The sequence below is a fragment of the Oncorhynchus mykiss genome, chromosome 9 (genome assembly GCF_057628025.1).
Source record: "Oncorhynchus mykiss isolate SJ-2025 chromosome 9, ASM5762802v1, whole genome shotgun sequence".
Taxonomy (NCBI): Eukaryota; Metazoa; Chordata; class Actinopteri; order Salmoniformes; family Salmonidae; genus Oncorhynchus; species Oncorhynchus mykiss.
The window spans coordinates 78,135,889-78,150,400 of NC_143030.1; the positions used below are offsets into that span (position 1 = coordinate 78,135,889).

Genomic DNA, 14,512 nt, shown 5'->3' on the forward strand with positions numbered 1-14,512 from the left:
ATGTGACCAGGACAACAAGGACAACAAGAGGGATGTGACCAGGACAACAAGGACAACAAGAGGGATGTGACCAGGACAACAAGAGGGATGTGACCAGGACAACAAGGACAACAAGAGGGATGTGACCAGGACAACAAGAGGGATGTGACCAGGACAACAAGAGGGATGTGACCAGGACAACAAGGACAACAAGAGGGATGTGACCAGGACAACAAGAGGGATGTGACCAGGACAACAAGAGGGATGTGACCAAGACAACAAGAGGGATGTGACCAAGACAACAAGAGGAATGCGACCAGGACAACAAGGACAACAAGAGGGATGTGACCAGGGCAACAAGGACAACAAGAGGGATGTGACCAGGACAACAAGAGGGATGCGACCAGGACAACAAGGACAACAAGAGGGATGTGACCAGGACAACAAGGACAACAAGAGGGATGTGACCAGGACAACAAGAGGGATGCGACCAGGACAACAAGGACAACAAGAGGGATGTGACCAGGACAACAAGGACAACAAGAGGGATGCGACCAGGGCAACAAGAGGGATGCGACCAGGGCAACAAGAGGGATGTGACCAGGGCAACAAGAGGGATGTGACCAGGGCAACAAGAGGGATGTGACCAGGGCAACAAGAGGGATGTGACCAGGGCAACAAGAGGGATGTGACCAGGGCAACAAGAGGGATGTGACCAGGACAACAAGAGGGATGTGACCAGGACAACAAGAGGGATGTGACCAGGACAACAAGAGGGATGTGACCAGGACAACAAGGACAACAAGAGGGATGTGACCAGGGCAACAAGAGGGATGTGACCAGGGCAACAAGAAGGATGTGACCAGGACAGAGAAAATCTGGATTTTTATTTTTATTTTTTTAACTGTGTCAGGGTTGGGTTCGGGTTGGAAAAACCCCCGCCACTCATCACTAAGAATTAGTTTGAGAACGTCACGATAAAACTCAATGTGTTCACCTTCTTCCTGTCCTCCTCGGTCTCTATTGGGTCCACAGCGCAGCAGGGCTTGGTGTACAACATGAAGTCGAAGCGGGCGTATTTACAGAAACCACAGGCGTTACACAGGAACGGATCCTTCTCATCATAATTAATGGACCTGGAGGAGGAAGAGGAAGATGAAGAACCACATTCAAAATCCGCATCAGTAACCAAAAAAAACAACAAACTACACCAAAACTAAGTGTCCCACTTCAAGACGTGAAGTGTGTACCCGATAGGACTAATCAGACATGTCAACGTTTTGGTTATTCGGATCTTTAAGTAAGCCATAACATAACATAAATTAAATATTTCAGGCATCGATGGCCTCAGGTCTACTGGTTAGCCACCTGCACTTATGACACTGGTAGACGTTTTCTCCACAGTTGCCACAGACGCCAGGGTTGGCGGGCACGGAGGCGGAGCATCGCGGGCACTGGAGCGTCTCGCTGGACGCCTGGTAGTTCTCGTAGAAGTCGGAGAACTCGATCATGAGGTTGGACGCCACGATAGGCAGCGGCAGGTCGATTTTGACCTCTGTCTGACCCGGAGTCAGTTGGACCTTCTTGGCCTTGTGCCAACGGGCCGGTCTGGGTAGAGGGAGATAAAAAGGGTACATTTTATATAAGAAGACAAAATATAAAAAAAAGACCCATTTAGGCTGATTCCGTTCATACTGAATTAAGACAGAACTAGGGCTGGAACGGTTCATTGATTAAAGCTCTCTCTGTTTCCAGTGTACAGTTGGCTGTCTGTATTGTTGATTCGTATCGCGTTGAATGGAATAAAATCTGGTGATAAATCGAATCCATTGATTATCAACTATTGCTACCGTACCATATCGTTGTCAAAGCCAGATATATTTAAATACACTTAAAATAAGAAGATCTAGATCTCCCAGATCTATTTGTTCCGCCAACTCCAATGGTCATAGAAAATAACTGGGAGCAGGATCAACAAAAACACACCGCGTTCAGGGTACAAACTCACTTGTTCTTGAGCTCTACGATGGCCTGTACAGTCCTATTGTTGTAGTAGAGGCTGATGGTCCGGACCATCTTGGTCCTCTTCAGGTCTCCTATCTTCACCGTCACCTTACTGATGGTGTGACTGCTGATCAGCTTGACCACCTGCTGGGTAGTAGTGTATCTGGTGTCCACCTTGATGGACGACAGCTTGATGTTCTGAGGAGACAGAGAGAGAGACAGACAGAGAGAGAGACAGAGACAGAGAGAGAGACAGACAGACAGAGAGAGACAGAGACAGAGACAGAGAGACAGAGGAAGAGACAGAGAGAGAGAGAAGAAGAGAGAGAGAGAAGAAGAGAGAGAGAGACAAAGACAGAGACAGAGAGAGACAGAGACAGAGAGAGAGACAGAGAGAGAGAGACAGAGAGAGAGACAAAGAGAGAGAGACAAAGAGAGAGACAAAGACAGAGACAGAGAGAAAGACAAAGACAGAGACAGAGAGACAGACAAAGACAGAGAGAGAGAAGAAGACAGAGCAACAGAGAGAGAGAGACAGAGAGACAGAGAGAGAGAGAGAGAGAGAGACAGAGAGAGAGAGAGAGAGAGAGAGAGAGAGAGAGAGAGAGAGAGACAGAGAGAGAGACAGAGAGAGAGACAGAGAGAGAGACAGAGAGAGAGACAGAATGAGTATTGGATACATAGAAAATGGGAAAGCCTTCCCTGTCAATGAAAATGAACACAGATTCAATTCAATACGCTTCAGCCAGAAGTGTGTGTTTGATCCCCCCCTCTCATGCATTTAACAGTAATGGATTGGTGCTACCATGGCCCGTAGGGAGTTACACCCCCCCCCAAACATTACTTACACCAGACCATTCTTCCTATATCCATAAAGGGGGAACTGCACAAGTGCACACTTTGTGGGAAGTGTGGAGAATTGGGAAGCAACGTTAAGACACTACTTACAGAGAAGGGCACTTCAGGGTTGTTGCACACCAGACAGGGATCACTCTCCAGGTAGAAACCATCGAACTCCACCAGACCTGACAGAGTACTACAACACAGACAGACAGGGTTAGTATTTAAACCAGACCTGACAGAGTACTGCAACACAGACAGACATGGTTAGTATTTAAATCAGGCCTGACAGAGTACTGCAACACAGACAGACAAGAGACATGGTTAGTATTTAAACCAGACCTGACAGAGTACTACAACACAGACAGACATGGTTAGTATTTAAACCAGACCTGACAGAGTACTGCAACACAGACAGACATGGTTAGTATTTAAATCAGGCCTGACAGAGTACTGCAACACAGACAGACAAGAGACATGGTTAGTATTTAAACCAGACCTGACAGAGTACTACAACACAGACAGACATGGTTAGTATTTAAACCAGACCTGACAGAGTACTGCAACACAGACAGACATGGTTAGTATTTAAATCAGGCCTGACAGAGTACTGCAACACAGACAGACAAGAGACATGGTTAGTATTTAAACCAGACCTGACAGAGTACTACAACACAGACATACATGGTTAGTATTTAAACCAGACCTGACAGAGTACTGCAACACAGACAGACAGACATGGTTAGTATTTAAACCAGACCTGACAGAGTACTGCAACACAGACAGACAGACATGGTTAGTATTTAAATCAGACCTGACAGAGTACTACAACACAGACAGACAGACATGGTTAGTATTTAAACCAGACCTGACAGAGTACTACAACACAGACAGACATGGTTAGTATTTAAACCAGACCTGACAGAGTACTGCAACACAGACAGACAGACATGGTTAGTATTTAAACCAGACCTGACAGAGTACTGCAACACAGACAGACAGACATGGTTAGTATTTAAACCAGACCTGACAGAGTACTAGTTAGTACAGAGGTTAGTCTTGAGATAAAAACCTATTTTGCAAGGGAAACCTGTAGTTATATATAGTGCAGCGGGAATCTCCACGAGTAAGGTGACTGGAGGCGACAGCGACACCAAGGCTAATGATGATGGATAGTTTCGGTCTGTACTCAGCCGTACCTGTAGATGTTCGAGTTGGGGTGGGTGGTCAGAATGTGGTTCTGGGTCCTCAGGATTTCCACAGCTTTCTGGGAATACTCCTTCAACTTCTTCTCGGTCTGCGGGGTCTTCAGGGAAAAGTAGCCGAGCAGGTCTACAAACTGAGCGGCCTTGCGTCCGTAGGCGGGCAGCTCTGGCCAGATGGCCCAGGTCAGATCCAACAGCAGCTCCTGTTGAGACTTACTGGAGTTTCTACAGAGGGAAAGAAATATGTTTTTTTTTTAGCTTTGGAGGTTAAGTATTGACACTTTGTAGATGTTGAAAGATATTGTAGTCGTGCAAAACAGTCTTTTCTGACCAGCCAAGCATGAAAAACATACTTCCAAGAAACTGGCGGAGAACCATTGTGTGTAGGCAGCTGTCTAGGTTCAGGCATGGTCTAGAATGACGAAGAGCCTGCACATTTATAACTGTTACAACAGATACCTTTTACGAGGCTAGTGTGTGTGTGTGTGTGTGCACTAGTGCCGAGTGCTTTTCTAGGTCGGTTTGGTTTCAGTTCGATTATAAAAAGTGGGACACAAACATGAAGTGGAACGACATTTACATTTAACTTTTTTAACAAATCAAAAACTGAAAAATTGGGCGTGCAAAATTATTCAGCCCCCTTAAGTTAATACTTTGTAGCGCCACCTTTTGCTGCGATTACAGCTGTAAGTCGCTTGGGGTATGTCTCTATCAGTTTTGCACATCGAGAGACTGACATTTTTTCCCATTCCTCCTTGCAAAACAGCTCGAGCTCAGTGAGGTTGGATGGAGAGCATTTGTGAACAGCAGTTTTTCTCCCCAATTTTCGTAGTATCCAATTATTGGTAGTTACTATCTTGTCTCATCGCTACAACTCCCGTACGGGCTCGGGAGAGACGAAGGTCGAGAGCCTCCGATACACAACCCAACCAAGCCACACTGCTTCTTAACACAGTGCGCATCCAACCCGGAAGCCAGCCGCACCAATGTGTCACCGTGCACCTGGCGACCTTGGTTAGCGCGCACTGCGTCCGGCCCGCCACAGGAGTCGCTGGTGCGCGATGAGACAAGGATATCCCTGCCGGCCAAACCCTCCCTAACCCCGGACGACGCTAGGCTAATTGTGTGTCGCCCCACGGACCTCCCGGTCGCGGCCTGTTGCGACAGAGCCTGGGCGCGAACCCAGAGTCTCTGGTGGCACAGCTAGCGCTGCGTGCATCTAACCTAACTTAGCAGGCGTAAAAGTCTGTCCATCTCTGCCTGAGATTTAAAAAAGAAAAAAAACTGGTGCAATGGATTATGGTCATTGCAGTTAATTACCAAATTTCTGCACTGAACTAGGTTAAATATTTGCTCAATGAAAACTACAACTCCCTTCAGCCCAGCGTCCCGCATAGTTCAGTTTATTTCTCTCTCCAGAAAGGGCGAGTTGGCTTCACAAAGAAAACCAAACTAAATGGAATTAAAGTTATCGAACTGACAATTAGTTGTTTATAACAACCCCCCAAAATTAACACAAAATGGCGGTTAATCACACTAGTGTGTACTACTGTACCTTAATGTAGTGTGAGTACGTACCTGTAGATATGCAGTGCCAGACAGTGGGCTTGCCACTAGTGTGTACTACTGTACCTTAATGTAGTGTGAGTACGTACCTGTAGATATGCAGTGCCAGACAGTGGGCTTGCCACTAGTGTGTACTACTGTACCTTAATGTAGTGTGAGTACGTACCTGTAGATATGCAGTGCCAGACAGTGGGCTTGCCACTAGTGTGTACTACTGTACCTTAATGTAGTGTGAGTACGTACCTGTAGATATGCAGTGCCAGACAGTGGGCTTGCCACTAGTGTGTACTACTGTACCTTAATGTAGTGTGAGTACGTACCTGTAGATATGCAGTGCCAGACAGTGGGCTTGCCAGCGCACGGCGGAGGAGTTGGACTCGAGCAGGAAGCAGCGGAGGAACTGGATGAGAGTCTCTTTGTCGGCAAACTTGTTGAGCTGAGAGACCAGAGCAGTACACAGCTGGTCCTCCTGGCTACCCACACCGTCACCTGGAGAAGAAGACAACATTGTAGAGAAAGACTTGCTTGGAGCGCACGCACACACACACACACACACACTACTGTCATCTGAAGTGTGTGTGTGTGTGTAAGTCTTCCTTAAAACACAAAACACTTCAGACTACAGTACCAAGTCTGTTTCTCAAACTTACAACCAATGAAAGGTTTTCAAGGATATTTTTTTTTTTTTAACTCAATCATTTTCTAACGATCGAAAGACCTTAAAACAATCAACGTATTTCCAACGATATACAGCCATAATAATTTAAGTAAGTAAGGTTATAACATGATGAACTCTCGTGTCTCTCTCCCTCACCTTCTTTGTCTTTCTCCTTGTCCTCCTTTTTGCTCTTCTTGCTTGAGGACTTGCTCTGAGAGGACTGAGTCCCAGTGCCCCCAGACCCTCCTCCGGAGGAAGAGGAGGAGGAAGAGGAAGCCAGGACCTTGCTGCCACACAGAGCACAGGATAGCAGCTGGAGGAGCACCGGAGACACTCCCTCATCTACCAGGAAGCTGACCTGTAGTAGGAAGTACAGTATGGCTGGAGAGAGAGAGGGGAGGGGGGGAGGAGAGAGGGGTGAGGAGAGAGGGGAGAGAGAGAGAGAGAGGGGAGGGGGGGGAGGAGAGAGGGGTGAGGAGAGAGGGGAGAGAGAGAGAGAGAGAGGGGAGTGGGAGAGAGTTAAAAAGACAAACTAACTAATCCATGCCAACTGAAACTCTTGCAGTACAGCACAGATTGGCTCGATAACAGCAAAAGGACAGGGTAACACTTCAAGAAATTCACAATTGAGAGGCATAAAGGTTACCCTGGTTACCACTTGACAAGCCTAAAGGTTACCCTGGTTACCACTTGACAAGCCTAAAGGTTACCCGGGTTACCACTTGACAAGTCTAAAGGCTACCCTGGTTACCACTTGACAAGTCTAAAGGCTACCCTGGTTACCACTTGACAAGTCTAAAGGCTACCCTGGTTACCACTTGACAAGTCTAAAGGCTACCCTGGTTACCACTTGACAAGTCTAAAGGCTACCCTGGTTACCACTTGACAAGTCTAAAGGCTACCCTGGTTACCACTTGACGAGTCTAAAGGCTACCCTGGTTACCACTTGACAAGTCTAAAGGCTACCCTGGTTACCACTTGACAAGTCTAAAGGCTACCCTGGTTACCACCTGACAAGTCTAAAGGCTACCCGGGTTACCACTTGACAAGTCTGAAGGTTACCCGGGTTACCACTTGACAAGTCTAAAGGTTACCCGGGTTACCACTTGACAAGTCTAAAGGCTACCCGGGTTACCACTTGACAAGTCTAAAGGCTACCCGGGTTACCACTTGACAAGTCTAAAGGTTACCCTGGTTACCACTTGACAAGTCTAAAGGCTACCCTGGTTACCACTTGACAAGTCTAAAGGCTACCCTGGTTACCACTTGACAAGTCTAAAGGTTACCCTGGTTACCACTTGACAAGTCTAAAGGCTACCCGGGTTACCACTTGACAAGTCTAAAGGTTACCCTGGTTACCACTTGACAAGTCTAAAGGTTACCCTTGGTTACCACTTGACGAGTCTAAAGGTTACCCGGGTTACCACTTGACAAGTCTAAAGGCTGCCCTGGTTACCACTTGACAAGTCTAAAGGCTACCCTGGTTACCACTTGACAAGTCTAAAGGTTACCCTGGTTACCACTTGACAAGTCTAAAGGTTACCCTGGTTACCACTTGACAAGTTTAAAGGTTACCCTGGTTACCACTTGACAAGTCTAAAGGCTACCCTGGTTACCACTTGACAAGTCTAAAGGTTACCCTGGTTACCACTTGACAAGTCTAAAGGTTACCCTGGTTACCACTTGACAAGTCTAAAGGTTACCCTGGTTACCACTTGACAAGTCTAAAGGCTACCCTGGTTAGCACTTGACAAGTCTAAAGGCTACCCGGGTTACCACTTGACAAGTCTAAAGGCTACCCTGGTTACCACTTGACAAGTCTAAAGGCTACCCTGGTTACCACTTGACAAGTCTAAAGGCTACCCTGGTTACCACTTGACAAGTCTAAAGGCTACCCTGGTTACCACTTGACAAGTCTAAAGGCTACCCTGGTTACCACTTGACAAGTCTAAAGGTTACCCTGGTTACCACTTGACAAGTCTAAAGGCTACCCTGGTTAGCACTTGACAAGTCTAAAGGCTACCCGGGTTACCACTTGACAAGTCTAAAGGCTACCCTGGTTACCACTTGACAAGTCTAAAGGCTACCCTGGTTACCACTTGACAAGTCTAAAGGCTACCCTGGTTACCACTTGACAAGTCTAAAGGCTACCCTGGTTACCACTTGACAAGTCTAAAGGCTACCCTGGTTACCACTTGACAAGTCTAAAGGTTACCCTGGTTACCACTTGACAAGTCTAAAGGTTACCCTGGTTACCACTTGACAAGTCTAAAGGTTACCCTGGTTACCACTTGACAAGTCTAAAGGCTACCCTGGTTACCACTTGACAAGTCTAAAGGTTACCCTGGTTACCACTTGACAAGTCTAAAGGCTACCCTGGTTACCACTTGACAAGTCTAAAGGTTACCCTGGTTACCACTTGACAAGTCTAAAGGTTACCCTGGTTACCACTTGACAAGTCTAAAGGTTACCCTGGTTACCACTTGACAAGTCTAAAGGCTACCCTGGTTACCACTTGACAAGTCTAAAGGTTACCCTGGTTACCACTTGACAAGTCTAAAGGTTACCCTGGTTACCACTTGACAAGTCTAAAGGCTACCCTGGTTACCACTTGACAAGTCTAAAGGCTACCCTGGTTACCACTTGACAAGTCTAAAGGTTACCCTGGTTACCACTTGACGAGTCTATAGGTTACCCTGGTTACCACTTGACAAGTCTAAAGGTTACCCTGGTTACCACTTGACAAGTCTAAAGGTTACCCTGGTTACCACTTGACGAGTCTATAGGTTACCCTGGTTACCACTTGACGAGTCTAAAAAAGAGCAAGAGTGAAGAGCCTTGAACTTACAGTCATCCTTCATACAGAACTTCTGCCAGTTGATGGTCCTCTGGGTGGCTATCTCAGCACAGGCCTTCAGGTGCTCCATCTGTCGACAAAAAACAGAGAAACTCAAGTACAAGAAAAAGTCGCAAAAAAATATATACATATATATATTTTTAAAGATGTAAGACTGAGGTATTGGGGGATTAATACAATATCTGAGATGTAGACACTCACCAGACTAATGAGCGTGTCGTACTGCAGGGCGGAGCCGGAGGTTGCCGTGACGACGCCGGCGCGGAGGAAGATGCCCTGTTCTTCCAGGAGCTTCTTGATGCCACGGACGTGAGAGTCCAGCGTGTGCAGGTCCCGGAGCTGACGGTACTTCTCCTTAGAACCACAGATGAACAGGAGCAGCTTCCTGACCTGGCGTCTCACGAAGGGCGTCTGCTGAATCATCAGGTACTGCACAGGCAACCATAGATGGTAGAAGGAGTGTTAGTGTGTGTGTGTGTGTGAGCGAGCTAGTAGGAGACAGAGAGCGATTGAGAGAGAGGAGGAAAAAAAGTGTGGGGAATCATGTACCTCAGACAGGAAGTAGAACCAGGAGTGGTCGAAGACGGGAGGCGGGATGCGGGGGTTGGTGTCAGCGATCTTCTTGATCTGATAAGGTAATCTCAGAACCATCTCAGTCAGAAGTTGGGAGTAGGCCTCAAACACATCAGCAGCATGACCCTGATTAAGAGACAGGAGACGGGAGAGAGCGAGAGGAGAGACGGGAGAGAGGAGAGACGGGAGAGAGGAGAGACGGGAGAGAGGAGAGACGGGAGAGAGGAGAGACGGGAGAGAGCGAGAGACGGGAGAGAGCGAGAGACGGGAGAGAGCGAGAGACGGGAGAGAGCGAGAGGAGAGACGGGAGAGAGCGAGAGGAGAGACGGGAGAGAGCGAGAGGAGAGACGGGAGAGAGCGAGAGGAGAGACGGGAGAGAGCGAGAGGAGAGACGGGAGAGAGCGAGAGGAGAGACAGGAGAGTGAGAGGAGAGAGTGAGAGGAGAGACAGGAGAGAGCGAGAGGAGAGAGTGAGAGGAGAGATAGGAGAGAGAGACAGGAGAGAGCGAGAGGAGAGACAGGAGAGAGCGAGAGGAGAGACAGGAGAGAGCATACATAAAGTAAATAGACACACAGGAACAGTTTCTACCAATCACCTTGCATCCCAAACATCTATTCATTATGTGATCAAGATGACCCATTCAGCACCAGTGATGCTCCAACTGATCCCCTCAACATGCTGAAACAAAGTGTGAAAAACCAGTTTGTTGGCTGCACTTAACAAGATTACGTTTTTGGAAATCGGCTTTGGGGTTTCCTCTTACCTTGACGTACTGCCTCAGGAAGAAGGGGCTCATGTCCGGAGGAGAGGAGGAGGTGTGAGGTTTGAGGAGCTGGGAGGCTGCCACAGACTCCTCCTCTTCCTGCTGGCTCTTCCAGAACTCCAGCAGAGACTTGAGGACGTGGAGACAGTAGTCTATCGCCCCCTGACTGAGCAGGGCTGTGGCCGTGGCGTTGGAGATCAGAGAGGACGACTGGAGAAGGAGATGTGGATCGGGAAAACTTAGAACAGATCAACATAAAATTCCATAGGAGGCCATTTTGAAAAAGGTAGAAAAGCCTCTGTTTTCTGTCCGTAAAACGCTAACGAAGGCATCACGCTGAAATGTGTCACTTAAAGGAGCAATATGCAGAAATCGCTCCCCTATTTCCTCGTTGCTAAAATTCGAATAGTTCGCCTAATTTCAGTTTATGTGACAAAAGAGGCAATGTAGAGAAGCATTGTACCATCTAAAACCCGCTGTGAAATATATTATCAGAAGTTGGTGTTCAAAACCGAAAGTAAAAAGATGCCAAATCAAAAATGAAATCTGCAATATGTAACTTTTTTGGGTGACCCGAACAAATTCACATAGAAATGGGTGTTATAAAATCGGTCACTCTCATTGAAAGCAAGTCTAAGAAGCGGTAGATGTGTTCTATGTGCGCTAATTCTATGCTATCCGTTGTTGCGTCTTCTACTTTCGGTTTCGTACACCAGCTTCAAAAAACACAATATTTTTTGGGTTATTGAAAATATATTTCACAGCAGGTTTAGATGGGTACAATGATTCTTTAGACGACACTGGCTTGTGTCACAAACTGATATCAGGAGAACTATTCGAATTTTAGCAACCAGGAAATAGGGGAGCGATTTCTGCATATTGCTCCTTTAAGAAGGGAAGCATAGAAATAGCACAGATCTCTACCACTTAAGGCTTTCAACGAGAATGACAGATCTATAAAACTCACATTTCTATGTGAATTGGGTTATATTGCAGCTTTAATAAAAGCATTGAGTGGGTTGAGTCACTGAATCTACTTCGTTGTCCTCCATGAGTGACTGAATATCATTTTCTCTTCTGGTCAATATAGAAAATCTTTGGGGGAACAAAAGTTTTTTTTTGGGGTAAATATTGGAGGAGCGGAAAGCCCGTACCTCAGAGGAAGACTTGGATCCAGACTTGGTTCTGGACATGAACACAGAGAGCAGTCTCATGATGACCAGATGGACCTCGTTGATGGGGCTGCGCTCGTTCTTCTTGGACACGTCCTGGAGGAGAAAACAACAACAACAAAACCGTGGTGAGAGAACGGACAATGACAAAGGGACACACACACCAAGGCTGTTTCTAACGGCTGTTACGGTGACCGTATTACCGCCACACTGGTGGTCACAAAGTCATGACCGCAGTCAAAGGTGACCGACCGGTGACCGTTTAGTCACAGTAACTCGGCTTTTCAAAACAGCGTTCTGATCCTGCTGATGGTCATTAGTAGTCTACCAAACATTTTAACTGCCTGGTATTCAGCAATCTATTGTCCCTCTAATCACTCTGACATCAATGTAAATGTAACCGAAAATCAAACACTTTCATGAGAGCCCAGGAGCTCATGTTGGGCAACATTTTCTATAGGCTATGCAATTGCGTGAGAAGACAAGAGTGATGGCCTCTGTTAAAAAGAGGAGGATCCCCATTAGCTTTCTATTGGCTAGGCGTACTTTATTTATTTCTCAACTTTCCTAATATCAAGTAGTTTGCTTTTCTTTACAACAGGAGTATATCCTACCTGGCTGCCATGAACATAAACCAGGGGGAAAAGCATCCTCCATTCACTATTTAAGTGCATAGATGACATGTATTTTTTTCCCGCTGCCCCTGTTTAGATACAGGTGCATTATAATGGTCCATTCTAAATCAAAACTAATTAAACACATTATTTAGTCTATGTGAGGACAAGATTTAATCAAGAATAGTCTGATGGGTGACAATATTAGCCAATCCCTTGTGAATGACGTATGGCCCTCCCTTGTGAATGACGTATGGCCCCCCCTTGTGAATGACGTATGGCCCCCCCTTGTGAATGACGTATGCCCCCCCCCCCCGTGAATGATGTATGCCCCCCCAGTGAATGACGTATGGCCCCTTGTGAATGATGTATGCCCCCCCCCCCTAGTGAATGACGTATGGCCCCCCCCCTAGTGAATGACGTATGGCCCCCCCCTAGTGAATGACGTATTCCCCCCCCTTGTGAATGACGTATTCCCCCCCCTTGTGAATGACGTATTCCCCCCCTTGTGAATGACGTATTCCCCCCCCTTGTGAATGACGTATTCCCCCCCCTTGTGAATGACGTATCCCCCCCCCTTGTGAATGACGTATCCCCCCCCCTTGTGAATGACGTATTCCCCCCCTTGTGAATGACGTATGGCCCCCCCTTGTGAATGACGTATTCCCCCCCCTTGTGAATGACGTATTCCCCCCCTTGTGAATGACGTATTCCCCCCCCTTGTGAATGACGTATTCCCCCCCTTGTGAATGACGTATGGCCCCCCCTTGTGAATGATGTATGCCCCCCCAGTGAATGACGTATGGCCCCTTGTGAATGATGTATGGCCCCCCTTGTGAATGATGTATGGCCCCTTGTGAATGATGTATGGCCCCTGCAGTAAGACAACAGCGTGTGCATTTTCTAACAACTTTTCCAAATGAAAGTCGCACACCTCATGTAGCCGAGCCTATGGTTTGATCAGGTTTGTATCACAACTAAAGTGGCCAAATAACTTCTTAAATATAAGAACATAAATCTGCTTTACAAGGGGTGTTGAGCCTAACTGACATACATACAGAAGCTGCGCGTGAGTTTCAAGTTTGGGGATGATACATTTTCACAATTAAAATTACACCTTTATAATAGAATAGGTCAACTTTGTACTATGGGGGGGAGATAGTAAATTGACATAGGCTAGTGCTTTTACTGTTCGTTAGGCCTACTACTCATCTTGTCGGCTGACGAAAAGTAAATGTGGACAGTTCTTCCAATATCTTCAATATGCGCCTCAGAATTGGATAAGGACGCACGCAGTAGGGGTCCCAGATGTGTCCGTCTTCACTTGTAGCCCGTGAGAAGGACCCAATCACGTGACGGGAATTGGCTACTAAAAATGTAGATAACCGAGAGAGCCATGTGAATGAGAGGGGCTTCGGAGCATGGCGATTGGCAGCCAGAAGAAGGGAATTATAATATTCAGCCTAAGGGCACAACGACCACAAGGCATGGAGTTTTTTTTTTTTTAGGTTGGTCACGGGGAAATTCGAGGCCTGGTGAGAATATTATCAAGTGCTTATCAAACTGTGAATGAGAGACTGATGAAGTGAGTGCAGCCTGCACATTTTTTACATGCATGTATTTTTTAAAAATTGCATCATGCAGCCTTACAATGTATTAAAAATCAAAATATATAAAGCCCAACGTTTGTAGAACTTAAGTTACATTAATAAATCAAAATTAAGCCGATAGGAGGGCCTGTTTCTTTGTTAACCTCCACACAGAATAGCCAGCCAGCATGTTAACACTCCCTCAAATAGTTCGGAGAAGATATCCTTTCTATTTTATTCAGCTTGGTTGAATTGTATTCTTCATACTATAAAATAATGCCACGGAATTCTAAATGAACTACTGTAAGCCCACAGTCATATGGCCGAGCCAGATCAGGACCTAACTTAAGGAGTTATTCTGTTCTAGACAAAATGGTCTTCATTTCCTGTTTCTTCAGACCTGTCTAAAATAAATAATGGATTTATTGTGAAGGTGTTGACTATATTACATGGATTTATTGTGAAGGTGTAGGTAGACTATATTACATGGATTTATTGTGAAGGTGTAGACTATATTACATGGATTTATTGTGAAGGTGTAGGCTATATTACATGGATTTATTGTGAAGGTGTAGGCTATATTACATGGATTTATTGTGAAGGTGTAGACTATATTACATGGATTTATTGTGAAGGTGTAGACTATATTACATGGATTTATTGTGACGGTGTAGGCTATATTACATGGATTT

At 46.2% G+C, this 14,512-nt stretch overlaps 1 protein-coding gene across 50 annotated transcripts in view; it reads right to left on the reverse strand.

Moving 5' to 3' along the window:
- ubr4 (ubiquitin protein ligase E3 component n-recognin 4) overlaps positions 1–14,512 on the reverse strand; it is a 165,944-nt gene that overhangs the window by 31,055 nt on the left and 120,377 nt on the right. For all 50 annotated transcript variants that reach the window (XM_090185503.1, XM_090185492.1, XM_090185521.1 and 47 more), the window contains 12 exons: positions 11,600–11,713; positions 10,446–10,655; positions 9,659–9,808; positions 9,311–9,538; positions 9,101–9,179; positions 6,409–6,633; positions 5,915–6,083; positions 4,023–4,253; positions 2,932–3,019; positions 1,988–2,181; positions 1,348–1,587; positions 977–1,115 (listed from right to left, as the gene is read on the reverse strand). In XM_090185503.1, the coding sequence (XP_090041629.1) occupies positions 977–1,115; positions 1,348–1,587; positions 1,988–2,181; positions 2,932–3,019; positions 4,023–4,253; positions 5,915–6,083; positions 6,409–6,633; positions 9,101–9,179; positions 9,311–9,538; positions 9,659–9,808; positions 10,446–10,655; positions 11,600–11,713 (2,067 nt within the window). The remainder of the gene's footprint in view (positions 1–976; positions 1,116–1,347; positions 1,588–1,987; positions 2,182–2,931; positions 3,020–4,022; positions 4,254–5,914; positions 6,084–6,408; positions 6,634–9,100; positions 9,180–9,310; positions 9,539–9,658; positions 9,809–10,445; positions 10,656–11,599; positions 11,714–14,512) is intronic.